The sequence below is a fragment of the Mauremys reevesii genome, linkage group 24 (genome assembly GCF_016161935.1).
Source record: "Mauremys reevesii isolate NIE-2019 linkage group 24, ASM1616193v1, whole genome shotgun sequence".
Lineage (NCBI taxonomy): Eukaryota > Metazoa > Chordata > Testudines > Geoemydidae > Mauremys > Mauremys reevesii.
Window position 1 is genome coordinate 17,226,878 of NC_052646.1, and position 18,089 is coordinate 17,244,966.

The 18,089-nt window shown below is 54.7% G+C and overlaps 2 protein-coding genes across 2 annotated transcripts in view; both read right to left on the bottom strand.

The window, feature by feature from the left end:
* LOC120390560 overlaps positions 1-11,195 on the bottom strand; it is an 81,080-nt gene extending 69,885 nt beyond the window's left edge. The window contains exons 1-2 of the mRNA XM_039513292.1: positions 11,075-11,195; positions 10,374-10,676 (exon numbers count right to left, since the gene is read on the bottom strand). The gene's annotated coding sequence lies outside the window, so the exon portion shown is untranslated. The remainder of the gene's footprint in view (positions 1-10,373; positions 10,677-11,074) is intronic.
* Positions 8,482-18,089, bottom strand: LOC120390561 (sialic acid-binding Ig-like lectin 13). The gene is made up of 6 exons (XM_039513293.1): positions 17,948-18,089; positions 11,075-11,440; positions 10,374-10,676; positions 9,862-10,158; positions 9,404-9,503; positions 8,482-8,668 (listed from the first exon to the last, which is right to left on the bottom strand). Exons 1-6 carry the CDS (start codon positions 18,024-18,026, stop codon positions 8,482-8,484), a joined length of 1,332 nt encoding a protein of 443 aa, XP_039369227.1. The 5' UTR covers positions 18,027-18,089.

Below are 18,089 nucleotides of genomic sequence, written 5' to 3' on the forward strand. Positions count from 1 at the left end.
GTGCAAATCACTCATGAAATCGCTAGCTTGATAATTGAGACTGAGCAAAGAGTCCCCATTTAGTGCTTGACCGGAATCAAAATACCCCACTTTGAAGAACTGTAGCCCCAATCTTGCCTGTTTAACATAGGGCTAACCCGATGCTTTTTCCAGCCAACGTGCCTGTAAGAGTCCGGTGTGGGGGCTCGGCCCTCTCAGGTGCGGCGGGGAGCCAGGCCGCCTCACTGCATGAGGCTAGGAGGCAGTTCAGTCTCCAGAATCCGAGCCCTAGGTCAGGGCGGGACAGTAAATAGCAGGGGCCGAGGAAACCAAGTCAGTACTTTAGGGCTCAGGTCCTCAAGCAGGAGCTGAGCAGACAACAGTAAGTCCAGGTTCCTACGTCTGAGCGCTGGGGTGAGGGGGAGGCTGCCACCCGTGGGTGGGGTGGCAGGGGGGACACAGGCCCACCCACTCCACTGTGTCCCAGCCCGGGGCCCTAGCAGTGGCAGTCAGTCTGCTGCTGGGCCGGTGGGGTCCTGACCGCAACACACCGACATCGGCTCAATGTCTGCTGTAGCCAGACTGGGGTCGGCTACCCCCGGGCTACTTCCCATCTCCCCCTCCATGGGTACCTGCTCATCTCTGGGGTCCTCCGCCGGGTCCCACACCATGGGCTCCTCGTGGGGCTGAGCGCTGGGTAGGTCGGGCTGCTCCTCAGGACATGGAGAGAGGGGACAATCAGGCAGCTCCTCGGGGTACTGGGCTCGGGGAAGGCTCGGCCCGTCCTCCCCGTGGTACCGGGCTCGGGGAAGGCTCGGCCCATCCTCCCCGTGGTACCGGGCTCAGGGAAGGCTCAGTCCAGCAGGAGCTCGGTCAGTAGCGTCTGTCCTCTCCAGCGGCCAGGCAGCAACTGAGCGCTGGGCCCGGGCCTTTATACTTCCTGTCCCGCCCCTTGACTTCCGGGGGCGGGGACAGGTGGCTCCGCCCACTGAGGCGCCTGTTCTGGCTCGTCGCTCTCAGGTGCCGCTGGGAGCCAGGCCGCCTCACTACAGTGCCATTAACCTGCGGAACTCCTTGCCACGTGATAGTCACTCAGCCCGACGTCATAGCAGCATTGAAAACAATAAGGCTTGGCTCCTTATCTAGATAATTCGAATCCTCATTTAGAATTCCCAGGGTGAAATTGATCAAGAAGATCGGAAGAGAGAGAAACGGGCCCTGGAAGGGGGTGGGGGGGGTGCCTCACTCATCACGGTTATGTTCAAATGCTGGGATGATGGGCAATTAGGATCGATCGATTGTTGCCTGTTTGGAGCTCATGCGTAATGAGTGCGGTGATGGAAAACAATAAAGAGGTCATTTCCCCCCTTTGCAATGCTGCGACCTAAAGAGCTAGACCTGCACCCATGAAAAACTCTGGGAAAGCTGCAGGGTCTGTCTGGAATCACAGACTGTTTTGTGGAAGGGGGAAACGGCCATTTCTTCTGCGCTACAAATAGTCCAGATTGATTTTTAAGCAAAATCTCCTGTTGTCCCAATACAAATGTCTTTATTCGGGAATAAACTCAATGTTCGTAGCGGGGCAAAGGCCGGTGAGCTGGACAAGGGGCACGAAATGTGACTGGGAATATTTTTCCCACTGGCTATTGAAGGAAAACTTTTTTCTAAAACTTATTTGCTACTTTTTGCCAGCCTCTCCGATAGGTTTATGTTCGGAATCTGTGGCATTAAATTATATAGACCACAATACAACGTACATGTCCTGATTTGCACAAATATGTGTAGCAAATGAGAGGAAGAACTGGGCATTGAACCCAGGAGTCCTGATTCCCAACCGCCTCCCCCTCTAACCATTAGACAACACTCTCCTCCTAGAGCCAGGGATAAAACCAGGTGTCCTGGCTCCCAGTCCCCTCTGCTCTAACCCACTGCACTTAGCGTAAAGATCAGGTCTGTCTGCTCTGTGTCTCTGCAGACAGCAAATCCTGCTGGTTTGTTAACGCACCAGATGGAACCCAAAGAAGAAACTCAGGGTCTGCAGGTAACAACTGGATGAGTGGGGGGCTCTCCCCTGGCAGGCAGGGCTGGCCCCGATGTCCCAGCCTGGCACTAGGGGTCGCTGTGCTGCAGGGAGCAGGGTGGGGGCTCTCCCCTGGCAGTCAGGGCTGGCCCCGAAGCCCCTGGGTGGCACTAGGGGGCGCTGTGCTGCAGGGGGTGGGGTGGGGGTCTCCCAGGGGGGTCCGGGCTGGCCCCAAAGGCTGCAGTACCGGGATCGCAGTCCCTGAACCTACAGCCCTCGGGGACGGTTCTTGGCTATTAATGAGCCAATGCACTTCCCTTGGCCTAGCAACAGAGGAGTGCTGGCTCCCAGCTCCCGCCCTACCACCACTAGCCCCCACTCCCCTCCCAGAGCTGCAGAGAGAACCCAGGAGTCCTGGCTTTCAGCCCCCCCGCGCTAACCCCTAGACCCCCCCCGCCTCTCACTGGAGATTGAACCCAGGAGTCCTGACCCCGTCTCTCCCCGCAGGCCCTGCTCCGGAGAGCCAAGCGCCACAACGCCCACTTCCCCATCTGCACCTACTGCTGCAAGTGCTGCCGGAACCAGGTGTGACGTTATTGATATAAATTGGGACCATATAGAACATGGGTTGCAACCAAGGTCCTGCAGTGGCACCAAATCTTAGATAAAGGGGGTCATCTAAGGTGTCTAAGACCAGATTATGGGTTGCTGATTATAATTATGCTGTCTATATGTCTGTATCATTTGTAGTTAAAGTTATAAGTATTGGCTCTGTAATGTCTATAGTTTGTATTCTGCTCTGCCTCTGGGAAGTGTCCCAGACAAGCTGATGTTAGCCCGGCATAGCTGGATTGATGGCCCATTAAAGGGCCATCGGCTACACAATTGACCCATGGAGAGAAGGCAGACACGCCTTGTGACTCAGCAAAGTATGCAGGGACTGGCCCATGTGACTCTAGGCTCCATGTTGCTGTAAATTTCCACAGTGAAGACAAAGGAATTCTTACACCTGGAAAAGTCTATATAAGGCCAATGCCTCATCTCCATCTGGTCTTCAATCCTGCTTCTGACCTCTGGAGGGACTTTGCTACAAACTGAAGCTCTACACCAGGGACTGAGGACCCATCCCGGCGGGGGATGCATTCCAGAGACTTAAATTGAACCTGCAGTTTACTCCATCTCTGCTGCAAGCCTGAACTAAGAACTTTGCCATTACTGTATGTAATTGATTGCATTTAACCAATTCTACCTCTCTTCTCTACCTTTTTCCCTTTGTAAATAAACCTTTAGATTTTAGATTCTAAAGGATTGGCAACAGCGTGATTTGTGGGTAAGATCTGATGTGTATATTGACCTGGGTCTGGGGCTTGGTCCTTTGGGATCGAGGGAACCTTTTTCTTTTATTGGGGTGTTGGTTTTCATAACCATTCATCCCCAGGACGAGTGCACTGGTGGTGATACTGGGACACTGGAGTGTCTAAGGAAATTGCTTGTGTGACTTGTGGTAAGCCAGTGGGGTGAGACCAAAGTCCTTTTTGTCTGGCTGGTTTGGTTTGCCTTAGAGGTGGAAAAACCCCAGCCTAGGGCTGTAACTGCCCTGTTTGAGCAATTGGTCCTGATTTGGCACTCTCAGTTGGGTCCCGCCAGAATCGCTCCGTCACAGTGGCGTAGTCGGCAGGATTCACAGAACCAGGTCAATTAAGCATTGGGTCAGAACCCCACGCTGTCCAAATTTTAACTTTGGGATTGAGAGTTTGGTTGGTTAAAGATCAGTGACCATGAGACAGAAAGCATCAGGAAAAGCAAGGAAACTGCAAGCCTTGAGAGACAGCCTGCAGTTTGATTATGAGCAAGAACTGGCAGAAATTCGAATGGAGAAAGAGGCTGATGAGAGAAAGAAAGAAGTTGCTAAGAGAGAAGAAAAAGCTCGTAAGAGGCGTCTGGAGCTGCTGGCTGCTGAGGAGAAAACTCGACAGATGCAACAGGAGACAGCTAGACTCCAACTCCAAGTCAAAAAAGCAATGGAAGAACAGCAGAGACTGTATCCTCTTGAAAGTCCAGTTTGTAACAATTTTGGTATGTTGTATAATTCTGAGCAGTTGTCTGGGGGTAACCAAATGTACCCCAACAATGCCACCTTTTATGTCAATGCTGTTACTGTGGGTTCAGTAGGGGGTGGCCCCATAAATTGTGGCAGTGCTATGTATGAGAGTGTAAAAGTCAATGGTAAAAGCTGTTTAGGGCAAACTATGGCTTCTAACATCACTCTTGTTAGAGCAGATCTGGTCAAAGAGGAAGATTATTTACCAAATCAGAGTGTGAATGTTGTGATCCTCTGTGAGTTTACTGTCCGTGTGCCTTTAGCCAGAATCCACCTTGAGTGGAATGGGGCTCAGCATGAAGTGATAGCTGGCGTCAGGAAGTTATTGCCTAAAGATGTTTTAATTGGGGAAAATGTTAAAGATTTGTTCAGTCCAGGTAGCCAGTCACAGGAGAGGAATGATCTTAAACCTGTGTCTATTGTGGGCAATGATTTGCCTGAGGTGGGTTGCTCCAAAGGTTTGTTTGTGCCAAGAAGCAGTGTGTCTGGGAATGAAGTTGCTGAATGTCTGTCTGATGTCTCAGAAGTGAATCTGGAGTTAGATCAAGAGCAGAAAGATCTCATTGGTGAGGAAAATGTTTCTCAGGAGCAGATTAAAGTAGATGGTCAGGTTAAATCCCTAACTGAGGAAGGAGAGGGTAAATTTGTAATGGGTAATGAATTGTTGGCTAGTGCAGCTTGTAGAAGTAAACCTGAAATGGGTAACTGTGATTTGCTAAAAGTAGCTCAGTGTAGTGAAAAGAGCAGCAGCTTATCTGTTGGGAGAGGCAATGTCCCTAAAAGGGGATTGTGTAGAAATCCGCCTGTGGGGCCTGAAGTGAGTCTAAGTGTAAGTGAGACCCAGAAAGCGGCTGTGGTTGCTCAGGGAAGTGTTCCTGTAGAGCAAGCCCTAGGTGGAGAGGGGAAGGGCAGAATTTCTGTGAGGGGTGAATTGCTGCTTAGAGAAGCTCCTAGGGAAAGGAATCCTCATGGTAGCCTGTGCAAGCAGTTTACTGCAACTGAAGGGTGTAGAAGTGATTTAATCAAGGAAGTTTCAGTTCCTAACAGCCAGAAATTTTCTGTTGTGAATGGATCCACTGACTTTCCTTTTGAGAGATCCAGTGTGGGCAGCTTTGAAAAGGTCTCAGGTGAAGTAGAAGCTGTTAAGGAAGTTGAGCAGCCCTATAATCACCTGGCTGTGTGTGGCCAGCTTGTTGGGGAGACAATGCTGTTGGGACAGGAATGTCTCCATGCTAAATCTGTAAGTGAGCAATCTGTGCTTCAGGATCTGAGGACAGATTCAGTTACTGGTGTTTCAAAGCAAAACAGTTTTATGGCTGAATGCTTGAGGAGGCAGGGGAGAGCAAGCCAGCTCTCACCCTCAGCCTCTTTGGATTTGTGTGGTATCTCTGTAAGACGAAGTCCAGCCTTGAAATCCATAGCAGCTGAAGAGTTAAAAGCTAGTGTCTGTGTTAATGCAAATTACTTGGCTGGCAGGGAGAAGAAAGAATTGCTAATAGCTGTTAGCACAGAGGGCCCACCCCATCAGCCAGTGAATTCGGTTAAGCAAGAGAAATCAGGGTCTCATCCTGCAGGACAAGAAGGAAAGAGAAGACTGAATTTTGCAAAGGGAAGCCACAGGTTAACCCTAAAATGCCCAATCTCCAATGGTATTGAGCCAAGGGTATGGCATGACAAATATGATTGTAAATGGACACTTGCAATGAATTTGTTGTTATTGCTAATGCTAATTTTTGTAACTAATGTGTTGCTATTGCCAAGGACTGTAACAATGTACGATGTGCCTAATCTTTTGGAAAATCCCTGGAACATGTTGAAAGGAATACATGAAAACACACTTTATGTTAAAGGGCCTTGCTATACTGATGTTTCACAGTTAATGCCTGTAAACAGTGTTGGAACTTTTCACAGGGGAAAATACATTCCAGACCTGATGTGCTGTATGAGAGGGGAAACTGAGGCACACTACCATATTGCTTTCATGGCTAAATGCCAAGATTCCTGTTCTATGAACAACATCAATATCTACATTGGTGTAATGTTAATTGGGTTCCAAACATTGGCCAAAGCTGGTATGGATAAAGTAGCTGTTTTCTTAAGCTCTTGGCAAGATCACATGAAACATACAGGAACCATGCTGCAAAAGCTAACCAAGTTATACCTTGAGTTTGTAAGGAGATTCATTCATGTTATTGAACATGACTTTGATAAACCATTTCGGTTATACACTGGTATGGCCTCTAGCCCAACACTAGCTGTAGTGAGACAGACCCAAGGAAAGGGGGCTCTTGGGATGCAGTCAGCGATGTTTTGTCATCCCTTCCTGCATCAATTTTGCATTGGGGGTGTGACGTTATTGATATAAATTGGGACCATATAGAACATGGGTTGCAACCAAGGTCCTGCAGTGGCACCAAATCTTAGATAAAGGGGGTCATCTAAGGTGTCTAAGACCAGATTATGGGTTGCTGATTATAATTATGCTGTCTATATGTCTGTATCATTTGTAGTTAAAGTTATAAGTATTGGCTCTGTAATGTCTATAGTTTGTATTCTGCTCTGCCTCTGGGAAGTGTCCCAGACAAGCTGATGTTAGCCCGGCATAGCTGGATTGACGGCCCATTAAAGGGCCATCGGCTACACAATTGACCCATGGAGAGAAGGCAGACACGCCTTGTGACTCAGCAAAGTATGCAGGGACTGGCCCATGTGACTCTAGGCTCCATGTTGCTGTAAATTTCCACAGTGAAGACAAAGGAATTCTTACACCTGGAAAAGTCTATATAAGGCCAATGCCTCATCTCCATCTGGTCTTCAATCCTGCTTCTGACCTCTGGAGGGACTTTGCTACAAACTGAAGCTCTACACCAGGGACTGAGGACCCATCCCGGCGGGGGATGCATTCCAGAGACTTAAATTGAACCTGCAGTTTACTCCATCTCTGCTGCAAGCCTGAACTAAGAACTTTGCCATTACTGTATGTAATTGATTCCATTTAACCAATTCTACCTCTCATCTCTACCTTTTTCCCTTTGTAAATAAACCTTTAGATTTTAGATTCTAAAGGATTGGCAACAGTGTGATTTGTGGGTAAGATCTGATGTGTATATTGACCTGGGTCTGGGGCTTGGTCCTTTGGGATTGAGGGAACCTTTTTCTTTTATTGGGGTGTTGGTTTTCATAACCATTCATCCCCAGGACGAGTGCACTGGTGGTGATACTGGGACACTGGAGTGTCTAAGGAAATTGCTTGTGTGACTTGTGGTAAGCCAGTGGGGTGAGACCAAAGTCCTTTTTGTCTGGCTGGTTTGGTTTGCCTTAGAGGTGGAAAAACCCCAGCCTAGGGCTGTAACTGCCCTGTTTGAGCAATTGGTCCTGATTTGGCACTCTCAGTTGGGTCCCGCCAGAATCGCTCCGTCACACCAGGGCTGCGGCTTCTGCTGCCGCACCTGAGCCAGCCGGCCGGATGCGGCCCGACCACAGCAGCGCTCAGGGGCGCCGTCCCTCCAGCCGCGGCCAGCCCGGCTCGCCCGCTGCCCCCAGCACTGCTGCCTCTCACCCCGCCCCCCCGCCTTATTTATTGCTCCGTTTGCATCTCGCTTTTTGTTATTGGACATTAAATGTGTTTTTTAAAGTCACGAGCCTGTTGTTATAGTTACTGAATTGGACCCAGGAATCCTGGCTCCCAGCCCCCTGCTCTAACCGCGACACTTCAGAGGCGGCTGCATCTCACCCCGGGCGAGCCCCATGGCATTGCTGTGCGGCTGTTCCCCAGCTCTCCCACCCCAGAGGTGGCTGCATCACAGCACCAGGCATTATTTATCGTGACCCTCTTCCCAGTGCTTTGGTACCCTGGGGCTGGGCCGTGAGTGTCCAGCCACAGCTGAGCGGCTCCACGAGCGAGGGGAACCCTGAGGGAAACTGAGACAACATAAAATTCTTCAGCCCAGGGAGGAGCTGGGATTGGCTTTTATTTAGCTGCAGCAGTGAAAGGGTTAACACAGGCCGACCTGCTCGGCGTAACTCTGTCTGGAGCAGTAGCTGCCTCACGGGTGTATTAGCAGAGTGGCCCCCAGCTGAGATGGGGGGTGGAGGGTGGGAGGGGGACGCGGCCCAGACACAGCCAGAGACAGGCCCTGGTTGTGCCAGGTGCTGCCCACACACAGCGAGAGACCATCTCCAACAAGCTCACGGCGTAAGTAGCCAAATGCAGTGATATACTCCCCGTGTTACAGCTGAGAAACTGAGGCACGGGGCGGGGGGGGGGCAGGGACTTGCCCAGAGTCACACAGGCATTCCGTAGCAGAGCTGGGAATAGGACCCAGGTGTCCGGTGACCCAGGCTAGCACCTTAGCCACAAGGCAGGCCGGCTATCCCACCGCTACCACCAGTCTCTCTCTAGCTCGAGCCCTGCAGTGACCCTGTCCCCCTCCCTGGCCTTAGGCGTTGGCGTAGATATTTTCCTCTGGAAATTGATCCCCGTCACCTCTCCCCTGGTAGCATCTTCCTCCTCCTCCTCCTCCTCCTCCCGCTTTCTTCTCAAGGGCTCCCTCTTCCCTGTTGGCGTCCTGTGCGGGGAGAGACGGGGTTAGCGGGGAAGAGTGGCCGCCATGGCCAGGGGAAAGGATGGGGGTGAGCGCTGGAGGGGGGAAATCCCAGCAGAGGGGGATTCTGGGAGCGGCGGAGGGGTTCCCAAGGCCCATGTCGAGTGCAGGGAGGGATCCCAGCAGGGTGGGAAATGGGGCAGGGAGGGGGCTGGAGGGTGCAGGGTCTGGGATAAGCCACTGGAGGGCCGGGAACCCACCTGTCTGTGGGAAGGCACCGTGGACTCCGGCTGCTTGGAAGAGTAACTGACCTGCCCGTCTCTGGTCCCTTGGCACCGTCCGGCCCTGGCGGGATCCCTGCTGCCCTGTCTGGGGTGAAACCATCATCAAAATCTGGCCCCTAGGCCCATCTAGCCTGGTGTCCCACCTCCTCCCTGCTGCCCCGATCAGACCCATGGGGCCATCTATCCCGATATCCCTCCCCTCCCCTTCCCCCCCCATCCCAGAGCATCAGAGCTGCATGTCGGGGGAGCGCAGGGCTGGGCTAGCAGGGGCTGCGGGTCAGGAGTGAGGGGCACCGGCAGAGGTGGGGGGGTGAACCCACGGCTGACACAGCAGGGAGCTGTGGGTCGGGATTGAGGGCAGCAAGTGGAATTTCACGCTTGCAATGAGCGATAGCTGATCTTGGGGAAGCCATTTCCCCCCCATTCCAGGCTACGGTTCCCACTGGATCCTTCTCCCGTCCCGCCTGAGTCTTACCTTCCCTTCCTGACTCTCCAGGCCACTGCAGCCCCGGCACCAACCAGCACGAGGCTCCCACCAGCCACCAAGGCCACCACGAGTGTCAGGGGGAAGCCGGCTGCAAACCAACAGCTGGTGTGAGCGGTGGGATCGGCTGGGCGGTGATGGGCCCTACAGGGCTTGTAATGAACTGGTGGGTCCGGCGTAGGGGGAGGGTCCCCGAGCGGGGGAGGGGCCGAGGGCTGGCCTAGCCATGGGGACTGAGCCCCCTTCCCCACCTCTCCAGGGAGGCACAGAGGTGAAAGGGGGCAGGTGGGGACTGTGTGACTGATACGTGAGTTGCCACCTGTCTAAGGGGCTGGCACATAGCGCCATATTTCCTCACATATACATCTCTGCCTGAAGACGAACAGGCCACTGCTCTTAGCTAATGGGAAAACTGGATCCCCTGCCCAGCCCCCGCCGGTCCCCGGTACCTGCGGGCACCACGGGCAGCGCGGCCTGGCTCTGCCCGTGGGCGTTGGTGGCAGCGCAGGACACGTTGGCCAGGGCCCAGGCCGGGCCCCGCAGCTCCCCGCTCACGGCCGGGCCCCGCGCCCACGAGGTCGCTCGCAGCTCGGGGCCCTCGAAGTCCCCAGGGAGGGTGCGGTTGGGCAAACGCCACTCGAGGCGGGGCGGGGGGTTCCCCTCGGCCGCGCAGTGACACGTGGCGGCTCCCCCGGGCCCGCGGCCCCGCACCGTGCAATTCCCCCGCGGCAGCAGCTTCGGCGGGTCTGCAACGGGACACGGGATGTGTGGGGGGACTTGCCTCCTGGGACCCCAGTGCTCTCCTATAGAACCCAGGAGTCCTGGCTCTCGGCCCAGCCCTGCCACTAGACCCCACACCCCTCCCAGAGCCAGGGATAGAACCCAGGAGTCCGGGCTGCCAGCCCCACCCCTGTAACCACTAGACCCCACTCCCCCGCCGGCGCTGGATGGGGTCACTCACAGCCGACGTGGAGCCGGACGGCTCTGCGGGTGAAGACCCCGACCACGGCGGGGTACGTGACGGTGCAGACGAGCTCTTTGCCGTCATCCCCTGGGGCCGGCGTGAAGCTGAGCACGGAGCTGTAGGAGACGCTGCCGTTCGCCAGGGTGACCGAGACGTTCCTGGCTGTGTAGTCGAACCCCCCTGTCCAGGTGATTTGGGGAGGGGTCCCTGAGCAGGTCCCCGGAGCCTGGCAGGTCACATTCACCAGCTGTCCGGACAGCAGCACCTCGGGGACCCCCAGCACCGGCTGCTCCGTCAGCTCTAAGCAGGCGACACCATTAAACTTCAACTCAGTGGGGAATTACTGGGGTTAATCCCTGGAACTCCCTGCCCCTGGGTATTAGTGGGGCTAACCCGCGGGACTCCCTGCCCCTGGGTATTAGTGGGGCTAACCCACGGGACTCCCTGCCCCTGGGTATTAGTGGGGCTAACCCACGGGACTCCCTGCCCCTGGGTATTAGTGGGGCTAACCCGCGGGACTCCCCGCCCCTGGGTATTAGTGAGAGTAACCCACGGGACTCCCTGCCCCTGGGTATTAGTGGGGCTAACCCGCGGGACTCCCCGCCCCTGGGTATTAGTGGGGCTAACCCGCGGGACTCCCTGCCACTGGGTATAAGCAGAGTTAATCCTGCTGAGCTTTCCAGGGCCCCCAGCCTCACCTGTCACATCCACCAGCGGCTGGGTCACCCGGTAGCTGTATTTAAAGTTTCCCTTCACAAAGCGGAAGACGTAGCGGTCCCTGTCTCTGGCTCTCACGTCGCTGATGTGCAGGGAGCAGTCGTCCGGGGCGTCCCCCACCAGGCGGATCCGGCCCCCAGGCGCCCGCAGGGCCCTGCCAGGGTCCGTGGTGGCCACGGCCGGGCTGGTGTCCCTGTTGTCGTCCCTGATAAACCAGTATTTGTAGGGGACCCCGGAGGACTCGAAATTGGCTGTGAAATTACAGGGGAGCAGGACGCAGAGACCCTGCTGGGCCGTGACGCGGGACGGGACCTGGATCCGATAGTCGGGCGCCTGGCAGAGCCCACCTGCAGGGGAAACAGACCAGCTCTGACGGTGCCCCTCGGTCCCGTCCCACAGCCCCCCTAGATCCACCCCACCCCCACACAGAGCTCTGCCAGTGCCCCTCACTCCCAACCCGCAGCCCCCCCTAGATCCACCCTGCCCCCCCCAGCTCTGCCAGTGCCCCTCAGTCCTTCCCTGGGGAGAGAGAATAAAAAGACACCAACAAGGGAGCAGAGATTAAATATGGGAGGCTTGAGGGGAGTGGGGTCTAGTGGTTAGAGCGGCGGATGGGCTCTAAGAGGGGAGTGGGGGGGGGGTCATGTTTCCAAGTCACTGACAGGGGCCGGCTGTGAGAAAGAGACTCGATTTCTCAGCTGATCAATATTTGCCTTTATTAGCTGGTGACAGAGGAAGCAGGTTCGGGCCGGGAGCGAAGGGCTTGGGGGAGGGGCATTTTACTAACCAGCCCCCCTCTTCCTGCACATCTCATTCCCCCCACAGCTCTGCCGGTGCCCCTCACTCCCGACCCGCAGCCCCCTGCCAGCCCAGCCCTGGGCTCCGCCCCCCACAGCTCTGCCAGAGCCCCTTTACTTCCCCAAACCAAACAATGGGGGGTGAAGCCTCCCTGAAATCCCCCATCACCCCCAGGGTTGAAACCAACCAAGGGGAGGAACAGGCCAGGAACCAAGACGGCACCAACCCGCCAGCTGCAGGCTCAAGTGGTTTCTCGACGTCCGAACAGCCCGAAGCACAAACCAAGCTCCCTACTGAAGAAACCGCAACCTAAGGGCTGGTCTGAACGTGTGTCGCTCAAACGTTTCCCGTTCAGTGGCCTCGCAGGGGGAGCCCCTGGGGCACCTCCTGCCACAAAGCTGACGCGGAAGGAAAGCGTCTCCCTGCTCCAGCGGGGAACAGTGGAGGCGCTTGGTCTGCCAGGCCCATCAGCAAAGCCAGGGCTGGCGAAGCCAGTGAAAGGGCTGCAGAGCACCAAGCCTCTGCTCTGCAGGAAGCCTCCTGAGCCGCCACGCGCACGGCCCGATTGAGAAGCACTTAATGCTGGAGCCCCAGCGCAGTGCGTGTCACACCAGACTTTCCAGCTACGCACACCCCAAGCTGAGGCCAGTGTGAAGCGCATTGTCACTGGCTAACCCTGAATGTGGACGCTGGATTTGAAAGACTCAGGAGCTGGAAAAGTGAAGAACTCTCTCACCGCACTCACACAATGAGCACGTGGCTGATAAATGCACCGTGCAAATGGGTGTCAGGTACTAAGTCACTGCGGACGTTCTCCTGACGTCCGTGGGAGGCCAGTAGGTGCAATTCTAGATGTTCAGGTTACAGGCGACACATCAGACGCATCTCTGAAAAACCCACATCTCAGAAGAGGTAAATGCTTGTAAATCAGACCCCAAAGAGATGCTGCTTGCATGGGCGCCAACTTATATGGGCTCCTGGGGCTAAAGCCCCAGGAATATTCACAGTCAGGGGCTCTGCTCCACCAATATTTGGAGCTAGGTTTCTCCCCTTTAAATCCCAGCCGCGACCGGGAGTCAGAAGGCTCTGGGTTGCTCTGGATTGGGGCAGCAGGGCTGTGATGGAGCGATTCTGGCGGGACCCAACTGAGAGTGCCAAATCAGGACCAATTGCTTAAACTGGGCAGTCACAGCCCTAGGCTGGGGTTTTTCCACCTCTAAGGCAAACCAAACCAGCCAGACAAAAAGGACTTTGGTCTCACCCCACTGGCTAACCACAAGTCACACAAGCAATTTCCTTAGACACTCCAGTCTCCCAGTATCACCACCAGTGCACTCGTCCTGGGGATGAATGGTTATGAAAACCAACACCCCAATAAAAGAAAAAGGTTCCCTCGATCCCAAAGGACCAAGCCCCAGACCCAGGTCAATATACACATCAGATCTTACCCACAAATCACGCTGTTGCCAACCCTCTAGAATCTAAAATCTAAAGGTTTATTTACAAAGGGAAAAAGGTAGAGATGAGAGGTAGAATTGGTTAAATGGAATCAATTACATACAGTAATGGCAAAGTTCTTAGTTCAGGCTTGCAGCAGTGATGGAGTAAACTGCAGGTTCAAATTAAGTCTCTGGAATATCCCCCGCTGGGATGGGTCCTCAGTCCCTTGTGTAGAGCTTCAGTTTGTAGCAAAGTCCCTCCAGAGGTAAGAAGCAGGATTGAAGACCAGATGGAGATGATGCATCAGCCTTATATAGACTTTTCCAGATGTAAGAATCTCTTTGTCCTCACTGTGGAAAATTACAGCAAAATGGAGTCTGGAGTCACATGTACAAGTCTCTGCATACTTTGCTGAGTCACAAGGCGTGTCTGCCTTCTCTCCATGGGTCAATTGTGTAGCTGATGGTCCTTAATGGGCCATCAAGCAGGCTAGGCAGGGCTAACACCAGCTTGTCTGGGATATTTCCCAGAAGCAGAGCATAATACAAAATACAGACAGTACAGAGCCAATACTTATAACTTCAACTACAAAATGACACAGACATACAGACAGCATAATCATAACCAGCAACCCGGAACCTGGTCTTAGACACCTTATATGACCCCCTTTACTTAAGATTTGGTGCCACTACAGGACCTTGGTTGCAACCCATGTTCTATATGGTCCCAATTTATATCAATAACATCACAAGGGGGTACAGGGGGGAGCCCAGGGCTGGGACGGGGGGCAGACAAATTTTTTTTTGCTTGGGGCAGCAAAACACCTAAAGCCGGCCCTGCCGGGTTCCCCCAGCCGCCGGAGCCCCGAGCCCTTTAATTTGACCCTCAGGGCTCCCAGCCACGTCTTCAGCTGGCAGCCCCTGGTTGATTTAAAATCAAGTATCACCTCCTCACCCCCAACCTTCCTTTTTGGCCCACAGCTGTTTTGGTGGGGCGGCGCTGGGGAAGGAGGGTTTGTTTCCACAGGGCTGGGCGGCCCTGGGGGGGGTGTTTCCGCGGGGCTGGGAGGTTTCGGCCCTCGGCTGTTTTCTTTGGCGGAACGTGGCTCTCGCCGCTTTACGAGTTGTGTGGGCCTGGGATCCAGCATAAGAGCAATGCTGGCTGCTGCTGTAGCACCTCAGGAGGGGAGGGGAGGGGAGGGGAGGGGGCCCTGCCGTGTTCGGCAGCCCTCCCCTCCTCCCTGCCCCTACCTGGAGGAGACGCGAGGGGACTTCCGGCCAGGAGAGGGACATCACTCACCTTAGCAGCTGCTGGGGCTTCCGTGAGTGTTTGACCCTATGATTCCCCCCGCAGCCCCAGCCCCCACTCCTGCCCAGCGCTGGGGAAGGGGCAGCCCCATGCCATCCCCTCCCACCGTCCCCCAGTGAAGCTACGGTGAGGGGCAGCAGGCTGCAGCCTGTAGCAGGGGTCAGGGAGGCAGGAAGCCATATGAAGGCAGTGCCCCTCCCCTCCAGCACCCACCCACCACAGGGCAGATGGGGGAGGGGATTCATAGACCTACCTGAGCAGCTGGGGCTTGGGTGAATTTTATGACACCCTGCTCCCCTGCCCCATAGCCATCACCGTGCAGACCCCACTTCTGCCCCATGCTGGGCAAGGGGCAGCCCCATCCACAGTGAAGTTATGGTGAGGGGCAGCAACATGGAAGGCCACCTGTGATGGCAACCCCCACCCCCTAGTACCCATCATAGGGGAGGGGATTGAGCTTTCTGGACCTGAGAGGGGGCCTAGGAGCATGTGCAGTGACTGTGGAGCAGAGTGTGTGCCGTGGGGGGCAGGGGGGAGAGGAGGGGTCCCTCCCCTGGAGCTTGCTGCTGCCAGTGGTGGTGATGGGGAGTCCTCTCTGGCCCTAGCCCTGGGGCAGCCTGTCTGCACCCCAAGTTCCTCATCCTCAGCCCTGCCTCACCCCAAAGCCTGCACCCCCAGCACCGAGCACGCTCCTGCACTGTGAGCCCCTCATCCCCAGCCCCACCCCAGAGCCCTCACCTGAGGGGAAAAACGTGCAACTTAAATTTGGTGGTCAGTTTGGAGTATCATTTTGTTTAGCACGATACTTGACTATTTTACACCCCTTTAAAGTATGTAACTGGTCGTATACAGGTGTTACAAAGTGGGAATGTTCTTAATGTTTTCTCTGAAGACTGTGTGGGTGCCTCAGTTTCCTCTCTGCATTTCTCAAGGATCTAGATGGTGGGATAAGGGGGTGTGATTGTTGTAAAGCCCTAGAGGGCCAGTGTGATGCCGTCTGCACAGAGAATGGCCGACACCCTGTCTCCAGGCAACTGATTGCCTGGGCCGCTCTCCTGCAAGGTGCCAACGGAAGGTGTTGGAGAACAGAGAGATCAGGTGGCCTCATAATGCCTGGAAAAGAGACAAAGGCCGGAGGAGGGAGTGTCAGTGCCTGTGCGGACTTCCGGGAAGCGCACGGTGTGGAAGGGGATGCTGGGATGCTTTGGAACGACTCCATGCAAAGCCAGTCAGGACTCTGGGGGAGCCTCCTCTCTCTGAGCGTACTGTCTCCAGGGCAAGAAGCTTACACCTTCCTGGGTCTGACCTCGGAGCATTCAGCGTCCCCTTCCACACTGTGTGCTTCCCGCAGCGAGTGTGCCCAGGCAGGTCCTGGGGCAACCAGAGGTCCCTGCACCCCAACTCCGCAGTCAGATGTGACTCTCAGCCAGACAGTAAAACAGAAGGTTTATTAGATGACGGGAACACAGTTTAAACAGAGTTTGTTGGTACAGAAAACAGAACCCCAAAAAGCCTGAATGTCTTGATGAAAATGGAAAATGAAGTTCAAATTAGTGCAACCTGGGAAAACCTGCTGGCTTTCAACGAGCCATCCTTGGCTGTTGTCTTAAAATTACTGCCACCATTATTACAGTGGAGTCGCATCATAGGCACATTTAACTTACGCAATTTTAACTATACGCACTCGGCAAAAAAAGAAAAGAAAAATAAATGTAAATACGTTACCTGTAGTGTGGGCATTTCCGCCCGCTATTCCACTCAATGAGCGTTTGACTATATGCGATTTTGGCCTTACGCGCTGACTTCAGAACCTAACCCCCACGTAAGATGCGACTCCCCTGTACTGGCTTTGGAGAGTCTCTACCGAGCAGGGGCGGATCTAAGGAGTGAGGCTGGTGGATAACTTTGCTACAACATTCAGAGAAGACAATCGCTGTTCTCTCGGTCGTAAGTCTACTGATGAAACCACTTGGGTTATGAGCCAACGCCATCCAAGCATCTGCTACCACAGTCGTAGATTTTTGTCCAGCAATGCAAGCTACCCTTGGATCAATCAGAGAAATAGTCATTGAAAAGGTACTGGAAGAAGCAAAGACTTCAGTCCAGAAGTTGACTAATGAACGCACTAATATTGACCCCTTAAGAGAAGAGGACAAGAAGTGTCTGTAAAGGCAGCTGAAAAAGTACAACCGAACCTGTCTCCTACAAATCTACAACAGCGACTTCTGGATTCTATCAACCTCTCTGTAGCTTTTCCAGATGCCTTCTCATAAAACGCCAACAGAGAAGTGGCGTGAGGCACTACCAGCAACGGGGCTGCCATGTGATCAGGACAGAAGAGAGGATTTGACCCCAGAGTGGAATATCATACGACGAACAAATGAAGATTTGGCTTCAGCTTCTTCTTAATCATCATCGCTAGTAGCGCGACCTGATCTCTGGGCTGTTTCCTGGGCTGGCAGAAGTAGGAATTCATCTCCTGCTGCTCCCAGTTACAGCAGGTTCGGTCGAGCGTCTCGTTCCTCACTGACCAGACCGCTGTGTGCTGGGAGGAGTCGCCTTCTGCCCGGCCGGGAGCGGGGAGGGAGGACCCTGCCGTGAAGGCCTGGCAGAACCGGGCACAGGAGAAGCCACCCAAGGGGACCTGGCGGCATTCGACACGTCCAAAATTACATCCAGAAGCCAAGAAGGCTGGAGCTGTCGTGCTTCACGGAAGGCTTGAGGAGCCAGCGCTGATGCGGGTGATGGTTTTACAGCCTGAGTTAGAGCTAATAAAATGGCCACAACATGTTTCTCCATTGTTACTAAGATGCCATACAACCCCCCCTGCACCCTCACAGGCTCACCCCTCAGCCCTCACCCCCTGTGACTTCAACTCCCCCCCATTTCAATTCCTGGGGAAATACGGCTTGGAAATCACATTCTCCCAACAGCTCTGCCGGTGCCCCTCACTCCCGACCCGCAGCCCCTGCCAGCCCAGCCCTGGGCTCCCCCCAATTCCTCCAGCTCTGCCGGTGCCCCTCACTCCTGACCCACTGCTCCCTGCGAGCCCAGTTCTGGGCTCCACCCCTCCCACCCACTCTGCTAAAGCCTCTTTATTTCGCCAAAGCATAATTTTTTTACCAGTATCAACTCTTACAGCAGGAGGCATCTGGAACCCAGGACTCCTGGGTTCTATCCCCTGCTCTGGGAGGGGAGTGGGGTCTAGTGGGTTAGAGGAGGGGGGCTGGGAGCCAGGACTCCTGGGTTCTCTCCCCGGCTCTGGGGGAGTCCTGCCAGACCAGCTGTCTCTGCTGTTGTTCTCTTACCCTGGCAGAGCAGTGCGAGGATGATTTCAATGCAGAGCTTGGTGGAAGGGGGCATCTGGCTGGCTCCTGGCACCCACATCCTCCCGCTCCGCGGCTCCGGGGGGAATCCAGCGCCTGGACTGACGGGCTCCGTGATTTGCTG